The sequence below is a fragment of the Rhinichthys klamathensis genome, unplaced genomic scaffold (genome assembly GCF_029890125.1).
Source record: "Rhinichthys klamathensis goyatoka isolate OS25496 unplaced genomic scaffold, OSU_Roscu_1.1 h1tg000325l_1, whole genome shotgun sequence".
Classification (NCBI taxonomy): domain Eukaryota; kingdom Metazoa; phylum Chordata; class Actinopteri; order Cypriniformes; family Leuciscidae; genus Rhinichthys; species Rhinichthys klamathensis.
This window is the reverse complement of record NW_026606840.1, coordinates 2,477,965-2,496,695: the sequence shown is the minus strand read 5'-3', so window position 1 is coordinate 2,496,695 and position 18,731 is coordinate 2,477,965. Positions and strand designations below refer to the sequence as shown.

General features: G+C 46.1%; 1 protein-coding gene across 1 annotated transcript in view; it reads right to left on the bottom strand.

The window, feature by feature from the left end:
- The window catches only part of galntl6 (polypeptide N-acetylgalactosaminyltransferase like 6), a 290,933-nt gene that overhangs the window by 28,188 nt on the left and 244,014 nt on the right, over positions 1–18,731 (bottom strand). The window contains exon 7 of the mRNA XM_056271845.1: positions 14,763–14,946. Coding sequence (XP_056127820.1) covers positions 14,763–14,946 — 184 coding nt within the window. The remainder of the gene's footprint in view (positions 1–14,762; positions 14,947–18,731) is intronic.

The window sequence follows — 18,731 nt, the reverse complement described above, 5'->3', positions numbered from 1 at the left end:
TTAAATGGGGTTCGTGTAAAAATGGTAACACACAATGCTGTCAACACTAATTATAACACGACCGTTGAAAATATCTAATGCTAAAAACACGCAAAAAAAAAAGAGTTTAATTAAAAATCTAGTCAACCTTCATGACCCATTCCTAATTCAAAGCATTTCTGACAGAAAATGAAAACAGGACATCATTTTTGCATTAGCTTTATTCTGGACACCACTTCTCTAAGCCCCCCTTTCTCTTTCAATGATGGACAAAAAATGCCAGCCTCGCAGATGCCAATCACAATTTGCATTCAAGGCCTGAGCAACATAAATCCAATTAAGTTCTCCCCAAATACAACATTTATGAAGCTTAAATGTCTTTGTGGAGCAAGGAGGACACAGACTGAGGAGCTCATCAGCTTTTCCTCTTTCTCTCTCTCTCATCATCCCTGCTGTCCCTGTGATTTCCATAAATATAAATCCACTATTTACTCCCTTCCCTGGCAAATTCAGCAGGAAGATTTCTATTCTCAGTAGAAAAGACCACCATTTGGTAATGTCCAATCTTGCTTGAATGGGGGGTGGGAGTTGAGCGAGTTCCGGCATAATCATCGCTCTCTGAATCCTATTGTGCGGCTGCGTATTAAATGGTTAAAGACTCACGAAACTGTGGGGGAGTTAGAAGAGATTTTAGTGGGAAATGATTTCCAATGTACTTCCTTGAAGTCAAGGTCAGAATATGCATAAAGCGAAAGAGACACAGAAAGAGACAGAGGCGGTAAGACGGAGAAAGGATCGAGTCCAATGTCATCTATCATACTTTCCAGGAATCCCATTATACCTGGACAGAAAACTTCATACATTTGCACATTTTTGTGAGTTCAAGGTGTCATACACGCCAAGCAAGGGCATATGTGTGGAAGGCAAGACCGTGAATCACTACTAAACCATATGTGCACCATAAATACATTATTCATTTCCTCCTTAGAGAAAGGCTGAAGATAGGGGACAATGTGACCCCATTATAGAAAGCCATCTCTAATGAATAAAGGGCCAATAAGGTCTGTAATTTATGGAAATATGATTGTGGTGTTATCCTCGCCTGCCAGCCTGAGAGTCTTCTCATCCTAGCCAGAAGGGGGCGATGTGAGGACAAGGATTCAACTTTAGCTGGGAGTTCCGTATAGGTCGCAATAGATTCACAGGCTGGGGTTATAATGTAATTTAACCCAGCAGCTAACGTATGTCACAAGGTAGCAAGCTGGATCATTCTTTGCGCTTCCATTAACTCCAATACGTTGGGTTTACTACTCTTTCTTCTTCTCTCAATCAATCAGAAAGAAGTCGGGGAAGAAAGCTCTGACTTCTCAGTGGATCAGTCATTGCACAAATGAGCTGTGATCCACATAGAGGGCCCGCTTTCATCTTGTAACAGGCGGTAAGATCTATATTAAGGCTTCTTAGCTGCGTACGCTTCACACATGTGAATACGCCAGGCTAGGTTGCTCAGCCGGCAGTCGAGGCAAAAGGTAATAAAGTATTAAAATAAAAGGATGGGGGATTTCGAAAGCCAGAAGGATTCTGTTCCACGGTCGAGGGAGGCTTGCAGGAGAGGCTCATTACGTACCCGTCTCGTCGCAAAGTCTTCCGCATCTCTCTTTCAGTGCCGATGTCTCACAGAGAGCAAAAAGCGTGCCTGGAGACTGAACGGATGCATTTTGTCTTCCCCTCCTATGCTTCTTTTTCACCCTCATAAAAATGTCTCAGCCTTCTCCTTCAGAAGTAAACTTAGCAAATTGGCGGAGGAGACGTTACCCCTCTAGCAACACGGCACTGACGGAGGAGTCTTAGCCCACGCGAGAGGCTTGTGTACGCGACGAGAGAGACGTCAGCTTAACTTTGGCTTGTTAACTGCTTTAGGCAGATGTTATGTACTGTAGGGGGACTTTTCACAAAGAATTGAAGAAGATGATAAACAGCATACAGGGGACTTACGACGGCCTGCTTACACCAGACAGAGTTAAACAGAACTGTTTGTGACAGTATACACATCGAATGGAAGGCAACAAATCTCTGTTGTGGTTTGCAATATGTGTCAAAAAGCCCTGGGTCTGCAGAATGGATGGAATTTATAAACCCCACTAAAATGTTTGAGGGTTTGGTGTCACATTCATGAGTAATGTTTTTCAGCAAATATCTCTGCTGGCTTTCCTGTGAGTCAAAGAGAGTGAGTATGGGAGAGTACAGATATGCAGGTCAGAATAAAATGTGAGCCGGTGAGAGTTGTATTTTATTGGTAGCATAGTGTGAAATAAAAACACTGGAAGTAAAGGCATTTGTCACTTAAAACGGAACTCTAATATCCCACGAAGAGAGCTCAGGATTTGCATCCTACTGATCCAACTATCCCTCTTAACTCTCCTCAGAGACTGACATGTAATGAGAAATGTCTCCTAGTACTCAGAGTGTATTATGTAAAATATGAAGAATATTACTTTCTGTATTGATTTTGTGTATGCATTTCCCCAGCTTTGATTTTTCATAAGCATTTTCGCCAAATGACAAATCACTAAATGAATAAAACTTGAGTCGCTAGAGAAACCAAATCCCTGCTTCATACGCTCAGATTTGAGTTGTTTATTACTTTTACTTCAGAATAATAAATAAAATAAATAAAAGGGGTTTTATTTCAAATAAATAAAACCCCTTGAATACTGTTCAAAGTGTACATGAATATTGATTAATATCAATTTCTCTATCCTAAATCCAGTTTGCAAGGGTTGTTTTAGAATTGTTAAATTTATGATTTTCAATTAAATATACATTTAATTTAATTTATATAATTCTATGTGAAATATACAAATATATATATAAAATTATATAAATATTTGGTGAGAATGTTCACCTAGTAATCACAGCGGTTTGCTTTAAAATTTGTGCCTTTATTTGTTCGGCCAACTGCTTGGTCATCATAGCCATAAAAATATGAATGTGTTAATATATTAATATATGGCCATGGATTGGTCAAACTTCAACATTAAAGACATGACACATTCCAGTGAAGCAATTAAGAGAGAGAGAAAAAAATTCTTATATTCAGACAGAAAATATATATTATACTTTCGCTGAAAAAAAAAAAGCTGACAGAAAGAGAGAGATTTCTGTCCGCCGCTCTAAACGTTCTAGGCACGCGTTGGTCACATGTAGTCAGTAATGCTGATAGCCTGGCAGAGTGAAATAGATATAAAGAGGTGTGTTTGATCCCTGACAGGTGGGTTTGGTTTGAGCCAGTGACTGCAGAAAATATGACATGCCCTCAGGGCTTGGAGGAGAAGTGGGATGCTGGATGAACTACTGTGGGCCGCACTGGCCACAGCAAATAGCAGAGCCAGCAATCTGAGAGGAAGGAGAGGTCTGGATTCCACAGTAAGTCACAGAGGTCTGTGGATAAAGCCTTGCAACATCCCACTAATGTTAACATTCTAATCCACATGTGTGCAGCAGCAGTCATGAATGGCTGCTTGTAATACTGTGTAAGTGTGTGTCTTTGTGTTGGTATACATAAGCAAGTGAGTGAGCGAGTCTTCACTCAGACCTCTGCAGAGGAGATGCAGTCCGCCTTCACATAAAAACACAAACACACACACACCGCCACACTCAGGAGGAAAGCTGATTTTCTCAAGACCTCATATCTACCACAAAAATTAATCCACAGCTTAATGCCTGGTATGGCTAGTCTGGGGCGCAACGTGTTGTGATGTGATAGGGGACCGACAGACAGACAGACAGACAGACAGACAGACAGACAGACAGACACACACACGTCTTGTAAGGAGGGACTGAAGGTTTCGGAATCTTCGTGGGGACACTGTGATTCCCAGCCAGAGCTGGAAAGATTTCGATTTTGTTTGGTTAAAACTATAAAACAGAAGTTATGACTAATGACTTAAAATGATATTTGTACCGTATTTTCCGCACTATAAGGCGCACTTAAAAGCCTTTAATTTTCTCAAAAAACGACAGTGCGCCTTATAATCCGGAGCGCCTTATATATGGATGGTGAACACACGTTCACCAAGACGGGGAGACAGCGCCGGGTGACTTACGCCACTATCTGCCAATGGATCGTGGATGCCTGGGCTGATATATCAGTCTCAACTGTGATCCGAGCTTTCACGGAGGCAGGAATAATCTCTTTATTCAGCCAGCTCACATACCCGTATTTACTTCCTGTTTTCGGCCGAAGTCCACAGTAGTTGATTGTCGAGTTCGCGCGCGCACCTCCTCCGTGTGTTCAACATCTGATTCGGACGAACTATCCATTTGAGCTGATATTCTCAGAACACCACACAACACCGTCATCGGCTGGCAGCTGACAGTCTGAGTCTCCACTGTTGCTTAGTTACCAATGATCGCGCGCGCACTCGACAATCACCTACTGTGGACTTCGACCGAAAACAGGAAGAAAATACGGGTATGTGAGCTTGCTGAATAAACATCATATTCATATCTTTCAAATTTACTGCAGTCAGATTCACCGTTTTCACTCACATGGCTGTGCACTTGTAATGACACATCAAGGTTGTTAAGAGGCTAAAAGCAGTTTTAAAACTTGTCCCGTTTAAGTCAACAGGGTGCAAATTTTAAAAAGAGGATAACACGTGTAGGCAACACCGGTTTTTGTCGTTGTTATCTGTACTGACAGCACTCCAAATTTAAAAAAAATGAGCTCAATGTTAAAATTGAACGGAGTTTTCCTTTAACGTTTGAACAACGTTACCATGGGAGTGAACGGAGTTGTCAGAACGTTTAATAAAGTTTGACTTTATCTGACTGTTTTGTTAACGCATACATGTAAACGTTTGACTGCAGTATCTTATGCGCCTTATAATCCGGTGCGCCCTATATATGAAAAATGTTCTAAAATAGCTCATTCATTGAAGGTGCGGCTTATAATCCGGTGCGCCGTATAGTGCGGAAAATACGGTAAAATAAAATAAATAAATAAAATAAAATGAAATAATGAAATAAAATAAAAATAAAATATATAAAGTTAAGTAAAATAAAATAAAATAAAAGTTACCAATTATTATTGTGATTCTTTCTGGCAATTAATCACTTAATTTTAAGGAAAGATATCAAAATAGTATGTGTGTCAGGATTATGTTCAGTTTCATTGTCTTCTGTTTCATTTTTAGTCATGGCTTTCTTTGTCACTGTTTTGCCTGTGTTCTAGTTAACGATTAGTTTACTAGTTTACCAGCAGCTATATCACCCTGTAGCCCAAGACTGGTTGCACACTGAAGATAAGCTAATCTAAGCTGAGTCTGGTCAGTACCAGGATAGGAGACCTCCTAGGAAAACTAGGTTGCTGCTGGAAGAGATGTTAGTGAGCAGCGTCACGCATTGGTCTCTATTAAGTGAAGCATTGCTTCAGCTTTGCCCAAAAGTGAAGCATTGCTGGCCAGCTGAGCCTTGAAAAGTGGAGCTCAAAGTTAAAATAATTAAATAATTAATGCCTTGTTTCATTACATCTATCATTTAAGGAATCAGCTTTTTGGAACGTTTTCGTTGAATGAACGGTTTAATGACTCACTCAGTATATGACTCAAAAGTCCGTTGGCATAACAATGTAACTGCGCGCTGAGTGACAGTCTTTCAATGTGCAGAGGCGCTGTTTAGTTTCGGTTACATTGGTTACATTGTTTTTGTGTATACTGACCACATCATAACACGTATTTATAGCAACAAATAAATATAAATAAATAAATGGCGGTAATACCGCATATCGCTCAATAGCGCGATATGCGGTATTACCGCCATTTATTTATTTATAGCAACAAATAAATATAAATAAATAAATGGCGGTAATACCGCATATCGCGCTATTGAGCCACTCAAAATTACCGCAAGGGAAATTCCTTCACCGCGACAGCCCTATTCCGGTTTGGGGAACTTCCATTCAAAAAGGCTGAAACTAATCATTTCAAATCATAAGGTTGCCCTACAAATAAAGTTGATCCATCCGTTTGACTGGATGAGCTGTCAATTTTCCTTCATGATTTATTTTCAGACATCATGAGAATAACGTTATACTTGGTATTTTAACGTGACATGTTATAACAAGAATATCTATGGCGAGAGCTCTTTTCAGTTGCTGCTTTCTTTTCCTCATGATGATTTTTATTTTTTCCTTTGCAATCCGCTGTAAAAGTATGAAAAAGGACAACATATACGGCACATTTATGGTCTGTTCTCCTGAATTTAATTTACGATATTTCATTAATAATTCACTGGAATGCACGAAGAATCTCTCGTTATTCTCCTCAAATCCTCACGTCTCTTTCCAGGTTTTTCACAGGTAGGCCTAAATGCAATTTATAATCGGTCAAAATGACGGAAATCACTTTGAAATTGTGTCACGTAATGCTGAAGTTAATGAACATTTTTGATTAAGGCTTGTTATACAATACAGATATATTTGCCTACCACAGTGATATTTAACCAAAGACTCGTGCTTTTGGGGCTATTTTTGGTCTGTTGAAAGTACCTTGTTGATTCTTTTAAACTTTTCAATTTCATTTTAATGTTTGATGGTTGAAGGGCGAGTCGATTAATTGTGACACTTTTTTAACGTATTGCGTTCATAGAGCGAGCCTTTCACTGATTGTTTACAGCTTAACGGAAGTTACACCCATAATTCGCGCAAAGCGTCATGGGGCGTAGGAATAAGGTGGATAGTGACGGGGACACTCTACTCTACTGTAACAAGCACCGTCCTTCGGATGATTTGTTAAACCTGGCTCTGTGTTATCATTAAAAATCCCCAAAATTTGCCCATTGGCCTCTGTCCATCATCACGGCCTCCTAATCATCCTCATATACTGATTGGCTTTATCACTTTGTCTCCTCTCCACCAATAAGCTGGTGTGTGGTGGGCGTTCTGGCGCAATATGGCTGCCATCGCATCATGTGGATGCTGCACATTGGTGGTGGTTGAGGAGATTCACCCTTCCATATGTTTAGCGCTTTGAGTGCAGAGAAAAGTGAAAAGTAAATGTAACTAATTATTACCTTCCTTGTTTTCATTTGTTGCCTTCAGTTCCCCTTCGAGGGAACTCGAACTGCGTCATCGTTATTACACTTTGGGGAACGCCCCCAGCGTAGCACATCTGAAGCATGAATGAAATCTGTCCAATCCTGATTGGTGCTGCGTCATGACGTAGTAGATAACTGCATAACCGGAAGATACAAAGGCACGCTGGCATATACAAATACTAGCTTTTTCGCTCTTCAGCTAAAGCGCTCTGTGTGAATTGTCAGTCCTATTTATTGTTGTCTGTCTTTATTCAGTTCTCAAGCAGTCTGAATGGCAAGCGAGCAGTTTAGATTGTGTGTGCATCCGTGCCCGCGCTATATAACGGGCGCGGATACACACCAGCTGTGTGTTCATTGCCTCGATGTGCAGCACGCTAGAGCGGCTCTCGAGGGAGCCGCTTGTAGCGAGTGTGATAAGCTGCCGCTCAAGGTTTTGCGCTCACGGTTGGCTGTGTTTGACGAGCACGGCCAGGCTCGCGAGCCCCGTGGTTCTGGGCCCGCCGTTGTCGAGGCAACGCGCCGTCGCAGATCGTGGGGCTCACAAATGGATCTCTCAGGGGGACATGGGACTGCTAGGGCATCTTCCAAGTCCTCGTCTGAGGATTCAGATGTTCTCCCGCCTCGTGTGGAAGCCCGCGATGCGGCTTCTTCCCGCGAGGTGGAGGACACGATGCTGCATTTGTCTGGCTCTGAGGAGTCAGATAATTCTAGCATCGAGGTGGGTGAGGTGGAACTTCACGCACCTGCTCAAGAGGAGCTGGTGGAGGTTTTGACCCGCGCTGTGGCTAAACTAAAAATTGATTGGCCACAGGAGGAATTAAAAATCCAGCCACCAAGCAGGCTGGATGAACGATTTTTCAAGCGCAGGTCTCAGCCTCCACGCCGGGGTCTTCCGTTTTTTCCTGACTTGCATAACGAGTTATGCAAGTCATGGGCGAAACCGTATTTAGCCAGGCTTTCAAACCCCCCAGTGCTTGATTTTTCGAATGTGCTGGGGGCGGCTGAGTGTGGTTATGGGACGTTGCCTCGGGTAGAGGAGGCTCTCGCGAGTTATCTTTCTCCCGAGGCCGCTTCGTCCCTTAAGGCCCCGGTGCTGCCCACTAAGCCTTGCCGCGATACATCCGCGTTGGTGGGCAGGGCTTGCATGGCGGCTGGGGGGGCTGGTAGCTGCCTGCACACTATGGGCGTGTTGCAGGCCTACCAGGCCGACCTCCTCAAGGAGCTCGATGAGGGTGAGGGTCCTTCTCCGAGTGACATCACGAAGTTAAGGAAGGCCACCGACCTGTCTCTCCGCATCACCAAGGAGACGGCCCGTGCCATCGGCCGCTCCATGGCTGGCTTGGTGTGTGTGGAGAGACATTTATGGCTTAATTTGTCGGGGATGAAGGAGAGAGAAAAAACATTTTCTCCTAGACTCCCCGATTTCACCTTCTGGCCTCTTCAGCGGCGCGGTTGACACCGTAGTCGGGAGGTTTCAGGAGGTGAAAAAACAGTCGGCGGCCTTCCAGCAATACCTTCCTCGCCGTTCTGGCTCCTCGAGGAAGGCTGCCTCTAAAGGGCAGCCTCGGCCGCCTGCCAGCTCCTCGCACCGGTACGTGCAAAAGGAGAGTGTCGCCTCCCGCGCCCCTCCCGAGGGAGCTTGGCAAAGGAGACGGCGCTCTCGCGGCAAGCCTTCTGAGCCTAAGGTCGATTTGAGAACCGTCCTTCAGGCAAAGAAGGCTTCCTCTAAGCGGTCCTAGTTGCCGCACCGCTCAGAGCTGTCCCCCCCGGGGTGGAGCGATCGAGGTCGCCTCCATCCCGGAGCTCTCGGGAAATCAGTGCTGTGTTCCCGCCGTCCAGTGCGCTTCGGGCCACACTGATTTCCCGCGTGCGCACGCCGCTCCAGCCGCCTCTACTAAGACCTGCGGCTGGGCAGCGAACGCGTCCGCCCACCGAAAACCATTGTCGACCGCTCCCTGCCGGCCAGCCGCTTCAGGGGGTCGGGAACGAGTCTCGAATAACACTCGAGGCCAGCCTCGAGAGGCTGGTTCCCTTAGTAGATTATCTCGGCGCATGGTCATGCCTTCCGAATATATCTGCGTGGGCCCTGCGTACTGTAGAGCTGGGTTACAGGCTGCAGTTCAGCTCCCCTCCCCCGAAGTTCAACGGGGTGGTCTGGACTGTGGTCGGCCCATAGCAGGTTCGGGTTATGGAACAGGAAGTTCAATCCCTGTTGGTCAAGGAGGCCATAGAACGTGTTCCTCTGCCAGACAGGGAGTCCGGGTTCTACAGCCGGTACTTCATAGTTCCCAAGAAGGATAGGGGGTTGCATCCATTAATAGATCTCAGGCACTTGAATCGGTCTCTGAGGAGATTCAGGTTCAAAATGCTCACAATTCCAGCCATCGTGAGTCAGATCCAGTTCGAGGACTGGTTCGTCACGATAGATCTGAAGGACGCATACTTCCATATTTCCATTCTTCCATGTCACAAGAGGTTCCTGAGGTTCGCTTTCGGGGGCGAAGCGTACCAATATCGGGTTCTTCCCTTCGGCCTAGCTCTCTCCCCTCGCACCTTCACCAAATGCATGGATGCAGCTCTGGCTCCGCTGAGACTCCAGGGCATCCGTGTACTCAATTACATCGACGACTGGCTAATATTGGCCAGTTCGTGCGAGATGGCGGTTCGGCATCGAGATGTCGTTCTGGCCCACATCAGGTGCCTGGGGCTGAGACTCAACACAAAGAAGAGTGTATTGACGCCCTCCCAGAGGACTACTTTCCTGGGAGTTGTATGGGACTCCACGACGATGCGGGCACTAATGTCTCCCGCACGCGTGGAGTCCATACGGGCGATGGTCTCCAGAGCGAAGCTAGGCCACAACCTCACTGTGAAGCAGTTTCAGAGACTGCTGGGGCTCATGGCAGCAGCGTCCAGTGTTATACCTTTTGGCCTGCTACACATGAGACCTCTACAGTGGTGGTTGAGAACCAAGGGATTTTCCCCGAGGGGAAATCCGTTCCGTATGATCAGGGTAACGCGCAGATGCCTTCGTTCCCTCGTCATATGGAGGAAACCTTGGTTCCTGTCCCAGGGACCGGTGCTGGGAGCATCATGTTGCCGCAAAGCCATTTCAACAGATGCCTCCCTCACTGGTTGGGGCGCGGTCATGGACGGCCGCTTTGCGAGAGGTCTGTGGGAGACCCGGCATTCTTCCTGGCACATCAATTGCCTGGAAATGCTGGCGGTCTACAAAGCTCTGAGGAGTTTTTTCCCGGACCTCCGCGGCCACCATGTCCTGATACGCTCGGAAAACATGTCCGTAGTCGCGTATCTGAATCACCAGGGAGGTCTGAGGTCGCGCCCTCTATGCAGACTGGCACACCAGATCCTTCTGTGGTCCCAGGGGAAACTGTCGTCTCTCAGAGCGATGTATGTCCCCGGGGACCAAAATCAGGGAGCAGACGTCCTGTCGAGGCAGGGGCTGAGGCCCGGGGAGTGGCGACTCCACCCCGAGGTGGTGGAGGCCATGTGCGTGAGATTCGGCCCAGTGGAAGTGGATCTGTTCGCGTCTCGAGGAGACGTCCCACTGTCCACTGTGGTTCTCTCTCAGGTATCCAGCTCCGTTGGGGCTGGACGCTATGACACAGACGTGGCCGAGGCTGTGTCTGTACACATTTCCCCCGATCGCTCTGCTCCCGGCAGTCTTGGAGCGGGTCCGCCGGGAAGGGATCAGCCTACTTTTAGTAGCACCCCGCTGGCCGACCCGGATATGGTTCTCGGACATTGTAGCACTGCTAGACGGCCTCCCGTGGTAGGTCCCTCTGAGGAGAGATCTGCTGTCTCAGGCAGGGGGCACAATATTTCACCCCCGGCCAGAGCTGTGGAACCTCTGGGTCTGGCCCCTGAGGTGGCTCGGTACCTAGAGGCTGGTCTGTCAGCAGGTGTTGTCGAGACCCTACTTAGCTCCAGGGCTCCTTGGCGCCATAGGTGCTGGGCCTTTGGGAAGGCACCATATGGTTGTACGTTTCCTCCGTGGGGCTCGAGGATTAGGCCTGCGGCTCGCTCCAGAGTCCCAACTTGGGACCTGGCGGTGGTTCTTGAAGGGTTGGCTGAGGCCCCCTTTGAACCACTGGAGTCGGCTGAGGCAAAGAACCTGACCTTCAAGGTGGCCTTTCTCCTTGCCATCACTTCTCTGAGGAGAGTGGGGGATCTCCAGGCCTTGGCTATATCGCCAACTTGCCTGGAGTTTGCCCCTGGCGGAGTTAAGGCCATCTTACATCCTAGACCGGGCTATGTGCCCAAGGTGCCATCTAGTGCGGCACGGTCAGTGGTTCTTCAGGCCTTCCATCCTCCACCTCATGGGATGGCGGAAGAGGGGAGACTTCACCTGCTCTGCCCAGTCAGAGCCCTAAGGGTTTACTTAGGAGAAGTCTTCTCAGTGGAGGAAGTCAGACCAGTTGTTGGTGTGCTTTGGTTCACCCAAGAAAGGGCTGCCTGCATCTAAACAGACAATCAGCAATTGGATTGTCCAGGCTATAGCCACGGCTTATCAGGTGCGCAATTTGCCTTCACCTATGGCCGTGAGGGCACATTCCACCAGGAGCATGGCCTCCTCGGTGGCCCTCCTTTTTGGCGTCTCGCTTCAGGAGATCTGCGAGGCGGCCGGGTGAGCCACCCCGCACAGCTTCATACGTTTTTACAGTCTGCAACTCCCCGTGACGCCTGGCGCCAGAGTGCTAGCGTCCTAAGTGTGACTGGTCTTCCAGCTTCACACTAGGGCGGGCGTGATTACGGTGTGGCATAGTGGGTATTTCGTTCCCCAAAGTGTCATAACGATGACGCAGTTCGAGTTCCCTCGAAGGGGAACGTCTCGGGTTACGACTGTAACCCTTGTTCCCCGAGAAGGGAACGAGACACTGCGTCTCGTCGCCACACCTATCACGTTCAGAGCGCTAGCTTCATCGCGAAAGAGCTAGTGTTTGTATATGCCAGCGTGCCTTTGTATCTTCCGGTTATGCCGTCATCTACTACGTCATGACGCAGCACCAATCAGGATTGGACAGATTTCATTCATGCTTCAGATGTGCTACGCTGGGGGCGTTCCCCAAAGTGTCATAACGATGATGCAGTGTCTCGTTCCCTTCTCGGGGAACAAGGGTTACAGTCGTAACCTGAGACGTTTCCTGTGTTCCTGTCACTCATCAGTTATCATGGTTACAGATTGTGACGCACCTGGTTTTGTTTGAGTTGCTTTTTATCTCTTGTATTGAAGCCTCTTAAAGCTATGAAGCTCTCATTCGCTGTCTCTCATTTTGAAGGCTGTGTCCTCCGGAGGTCGCATTTGTCGGCAGCATACGCCATTGAGGCAGCTTCAATTCAGTAAACTGACCACTACATTCCAAAGTCATTAAGAAATTACAACAATTTCGGCTTCCCTATGATTAAAAGTCAATTTTATAATGGAAACTGTTCTGAAATAAGACATCCTTTATGATGTATGAGGCCAACAAATGCGACCTCCTGAGGATGCAGCCTTCGAAATGAGACATATTGTTTCGGGAAAAGATTCGAAGCATCAGGATTGTTAAAAACAGTGCCATCTTGTGACAGCCTGAGGTCAAATTTATAGCAGCCATAAACCTAAGTGTGCAGCTCTGTTGTTTTATCCATGAAGCACCAATAAAAACCAGGCAATGCTAAATGTGTTCAGTTTTCTGATAATATAATTCACACAGGGCCTATTGAACTGTTGCAGTAAATTCAATGTAATAATAATAATGCCAACAGAGTTGTTTGAGGCAAGTAAATGGTGCTCTAATTATTTTATGTTTTGAACTTCCATACGGATCAAAGATATGTAAACAGGACATGATGTCACAAGAAGCGACCCAAAAATCTCTGAATCAGACGAGCACACGGACGTTTGTGTTGTGATGTGAACCATCCTTGTGTCGCACTGCATATGTTCTGACTGAACATCCCGGTATCATGCAATAATTCACCATATAGAAAGAAATACAAACGAGGAGTAATTCACTAATGAGTTTGCCAACTAACTAGAAATTTTGTGTGAAATGAATTTCAAACTCTGGTGGCAGCTAGCCTTGTAGACGGAAGACTGATTTCTCTGATGTTTGTGCTGTTCTGGATTAGTGGAAGTGGGAAGTTATTTTCTGTCGTTTCTCAGTCAAGAGGGCACCAAATTCTAAATTTCTTTTACATTTCGACTACATATATGACCCACTTTCAATAAAGATTAATGTTGAAATGGGTGAAATGCTCCTTTAACAAAATAACAGCTCTTTTACCCATTGCATCAAATGTCTGACACCAGACCATTATAAAACTGAACACATTAATAAAATAACTGATTCAATATTTCTCAAAAGCGTCAATTTACTCAAATTGTTTCAGTTTGAAAGGAAGCTACTTGCTGTGTGTGTTTGTCACCCACAGTGATACCCACTGTTTTTAATTTGAGAGAATGATTGCAATAATGGGCATTTTAATTATCATTAATGATAATTCTAAACAATATCAAGTAAAAGGAACACATTTCTGCTTACAGTAAGTATAGATGACCTGAGCACTTCTTGCTGTGAGGGTATATCAGAAAAAAACATTGTTGTGAAAAGCTGCTCTACTGCTTGTGAAGCTGAAGGTTAGAGAGCTGAACTAATACTAAACTCTGAATCGTGGATTGACGTGAGCTGTGGTGGAAAGGCTGGTAAAAAAAAAAGTGCACACGCACGCTCTGAAATGCAATGGCAGAGTATGGAAATGAAAGACAATGGATTAAGGTTTCTGGCTATCAGTTGAGGGTGTCATAAGTGCAGGTCACTGGTCATAGTGACATTTCTCTTCTATTCATGTACAACAATGCAGGTTTAATGAGGTTAGTCACAATGTCTCTGTGCAGCAGATATAAATGAGATTTTGAAACAGACTGGCAGATCAAAAGATAAAGTAAATTGGAGAGTGATCAATAAAACATAAAAAAAGGCTAAACAGAATTGCAGAAATGGCATGAAGCACAAATACAATTGAAATTGAAAGCACAGCGCATATGTTCTTTGATTCTCCAATGCTTTTCTTGAGAAAGAAAAGACAAAGAGTGAAAATGTATATGTTTGTATATATTTTATTCAGGATTCTTTGATGAATACACAATCTTTTATATAATATATAGCCTATATAAAACAAAAGATTTTGTACTCATCAAACAATCCTGAAAAAAAAGAAAGAAATCAAATCAGAATATTAGAATGATTTCTGAAGGATCAAGAGACACTGAAGACTCGTACTTTTGAATCGTAGTGTATATATGGTGAACATGATTTCTCCAAGTACAACATGTTCCTGGATCAACATCTTTATTGATCCTGGAATAACATTCTAATCAACCAATCAGATTTGAGGGATACGTTTACAGTTTATGTCAAGTTTAAGTTTACAAACCAGGGTTAGGTGCTTCTACGTCAGTGTAATTCACTCATCATGTCCCTATGATTTTAGTGATAAGTTATGGGTATGGTTAGGTTTAGGTGTAGGGATAGGGTTAAGACAAAATATTTGGACAGGAATGTTGTTCCAGGATAAAAAAAATATGTTGGTCCAGGAAAATGTCTCTGTGACCATGTATATTCACTGTATATATTGTTGTGGCCATTGGGATGTAATGGTCTAAGACTGACTTTACTCACTGATATGGGTCACTGGGGTCTGGTCCTTGTAGCTCAGGTGGGATGGGAATACGTTTGTAGTACATCTCCCAGTCAAACGCTCCCCTCATGGCATCACCTGCCTGCGCCTCGTATCCAAAATGGTTATGGTCGATCACGTCTATCATGGGACACACAATGGTTTTGGGGTTCTGGGCGATCTGGTCTGCAGGCAGAAGGCAAGGCGAGAAAAGGAGAGGGAAAGTTAGGCAAAGCGATAAATCTATAATTTCTGTCTCCTCGCCACACTCCGTGGAGAAGAGGAAAGAAGAAAATAAAGGGGAGGCAGTGCATCTCAGGAGTCTCCCTCCTCTCCTGTATCACTTGCTCTCCTTCGCTCTGCTTGGCTGAGTGTGGCGACCTTGTGAAATTTAAAGCCGCCACAGCCACCCTGCGATTAGAAACAATTACAGCGCTTCAAAGTAGGTTTGCTCCATGGAGGGCCGAGCAGAAAGGACCCTCGGCCCTTAACTCTATCTCTGTCAGTCAGCAGCCGCTAAGCCGTCCCAGATCTGTCACCCACACTCTCCCTCAACACCACTGCACTACTGGACCATGGAGAGCACAAGGAGAAAGCAAAAGAGAGAGAACAGACCTGGTGCGTGCTTAAACACAAAAACAAACATTAAACACATACATCATAAAGATTAAACTTAAGAGCACAATCTGTACAGTCTGTCTGGAACTGAGGCTGTAGGGACTATTGCAAGGCTCAACACTTTAAGAATACTCACACTAATAATTCCTTAAATGGAAGAATTTTGGGTTTCTTCAACTACTTTTATTTTAGAAAATAAAGTCTTTTATAAGTTTTTTTATGCATTTGGCAGATGCTTTTATCTAAATCAACTTATTATTGCATTAAAGGTAGATATTTTATCAGTTTATTTATTCTGTGGGAATCACACTTGTGACTGTGACTAAGAAATTAATACTTTAATTCAGCAAGGATGCATTAACTATGGTACGGTGTTGCCTCCAGGCAACATAGTCTATTTTAGTTTATTTTTAATAAAATGAGACACCCATTTATTGGTAAAACCTATGGCAGGGGAGAAGAACGTCCTGGTTGAGTATAAGAACCCCGTTCCCTGAAGGAGGGAACGGAGGACGTAGTTGACGTCGACTGAATGGGGATCACGCCAGGGAGCCAATCATCTTCGAGTACTATTGAACAAGCCAATGGGAATTAGCGTGCGCGATGATATCACACACTCCGCCCCCGCGGCGCGAGTATAAATACAGAAGTTGATGCACGTACAAGTTGCTTTTTCGCTGAGGAGCCGAGCGTAACTCTGAGTCAGCGGTGGTCCAGCGGTAGTGGCAAGGGGACTACGTCCTCCGTTCCCTCCTTCAGGGTGTGCATACACAACCAGGACGTTCCCTTTCAGTCGAGAACGTCAGACGATGAATACGCCACTATAGCTGCCACCTTCCAGTGCCTAGACAAGAGCCTCCAGATCCCCTCGCAATTAAGGCAGGAAGGGACAGGGCTTAGGCCAGGGAAGTCACTGCTGTTCCTACAGGACCACTGGGAAAGCGTTCCCTGTAACAAGGAAGGAAGGGACGCTGCGGAAGCCACATCCTGCCCGAAGGGAGGTAACATGTGGAGAATACACATATGAACTAGGTGGATGACCGGGTAGTACAACATATGGAATGTCACTAGGGTGGTTCCAGCCTATGACAGGGGGAAGACTCAACCGGACAGTGACGGCAGAGCAGGCTCTGCCAAGGGAAGACACGGGCTCGCCACAGGGAGCCGTACCGTGGAAGAATACACATATGGGATCACCGTAGGGACCACAGCATATGGAACCAGCCTAACACAGGTTCACCAGTACATACGAGTGATAGGCCTGTCTTCGGACGTTCCGCCATGTCCGTTGCCGAAGGGTATGGAGGAACTCGACAGGGTTCGGCTAAAGAGGAACTCAACTGGAGCAAGAATTGCGCACATAACCAGTCCATAGGAGGGGAATGGCGCAGCAAGCCGACACAACGAACCGGGCTTACGGTGAAACTGGCTTCATGTGAAGGGACCCCATGGGGAGCAGCGGTTCGACTAAGGTGTCCCCTAGCCCCCAACTCTAGAATATATGTCAGCGAAGCACTCTGTGTCAACGCCTAAGCGGGAGCACACACTCATTTAAGAGTGTGTGCTCACCACCTAAGTGGACATGTGTATCTCAGGAATTTCACCAAGATGAAAGCAGCCACAATTCATTGGGCCAACCTCGCTTGGAAACAGCCTTCCCTCTCTGCTGATTTCCTTAACAGATAAGAGCTGTTCTGAGGTCCTAAGGCTTGCGTTCTGTGCACGTATAACCACAATGAAGCAGATGGACAGAGAAAGCCAGGGCTGGGTCTGCCTCCTCCATGGCAGTGCTTGCAGGCTCACCACCTGGTCCCAGTTTAAGGGAGAGGTAGGAACCTTGGGCACATATCCAGGCCGGGGTCTCAGCTCGTGAGAGTTAGCCGGCCCGAATTCCAGGCACAAGTTGTTGACCGAAAGCGAGCAAGTCCCTACCCTCTAGAAGAGACCATGTGAGCAGGAGAACTGTTAAAAACAGAATTTTTAACTCACTGCCTACAGTGGCTCGGGGGCAGTCTCTGCAGTGCAGTAGCACCAGAGATAGGCCCAAGAGGGTAAAGAGGGGTGCAGGGATGACCCTTGCTCCCTCAGGAACCTGACGATCAGGACGTACTTCCATGCTTCTGCATATGATGTTTGTATCATAATGAGGGTGGAGGACAGCCTACTCACCCAACTTGCAGGAAAAAGAGCACTGAAATGACCGAAACGCTCTCAGGATCTCCTCACGGACAGAAGACTCATTCAACAAATAGGTTCCACTTCTAACTTAATGAAGCACAACTGCCTTATCTAAATGGGGTGCTTGCAGAAGTGATGGTCACTACCACATATATTTGTGGTAGCCACCTGAACCTCCCTGTCCAGTTTTTTTAATGTGGATGCCATCATGCCCCGTCCTTGAAATGTAATCAAGGGAAGTCAGGAAGGCTGTCAAGGGAACTAGATCTGGTTGGGCCAATAAGGGGCAACTATCAAGACCTGTTCCACTCCTGACTTAGCACAGTAGGTGCCAGCGACATGCGCAAACAAGACAGGAGCACTGCTCAACACTAGATGTGAGGATCACTGAGCTTCAGGAGCATCTCTGCTCAACACTTGAGTGTGATAGTTCACTGAGCCCAGGAGCAACTCTGCTCAACACCTAAGTGTGATAATTCACTGAGCCTCAGGAGCATTTCTGCTCAACACCTGAGTGTGATGAAATTCACTGAGTTTCAGGAGCATTTCTGCTCAACACCTGAGTGTGATGAAAATCACTGAAATTGAACAGCACCAAATGATAATGAATCAAATAGCCGCTTTCTTTGAAGGCTCACAGGGGATTTTTCGTATAAAATTTTTCGGGCCTGCTCAATTGTGCCACCAACGCCAACACAACTCAATTGTGTTGGCGGCACAATTGAGCAGGCCGGAAGAATTTTATAGTGGAATGAAGCGACCTCAGAAGCTTCTGACTCCAAGGAGGAGGTGACGGGCGAGTTGTGACATGCGAGGAAAGCTTAGCGCGACAGTCGCGATGTTGTCTTTTCAGACCAGTACTAGCTCGCTGAGCAGCGGTGGCTCAAAGCGAGGTGAACTGCCAACTCAAGGTAACATACCAATGCAGTCGGAGGTCGCCCAGGCCTCCGTTAAAGCATGCCCTTTGTACATGGCCCCTCAGTCGGTGTTAGTGGACCTGAAGGTCTCAGTGTCGATACAGAGATAAGATAGAGTGGCTCCCACGCACTCGAGTAAGAGGGGGCAATGCCACCGCTCTTCCAGAGAGTAGGACGAACAGGAAGCAGACTCAAAAGATTCTTATATACTCTCATATAACTCATCTACAGTATATGACGGGTGCCAGGGATAACCCG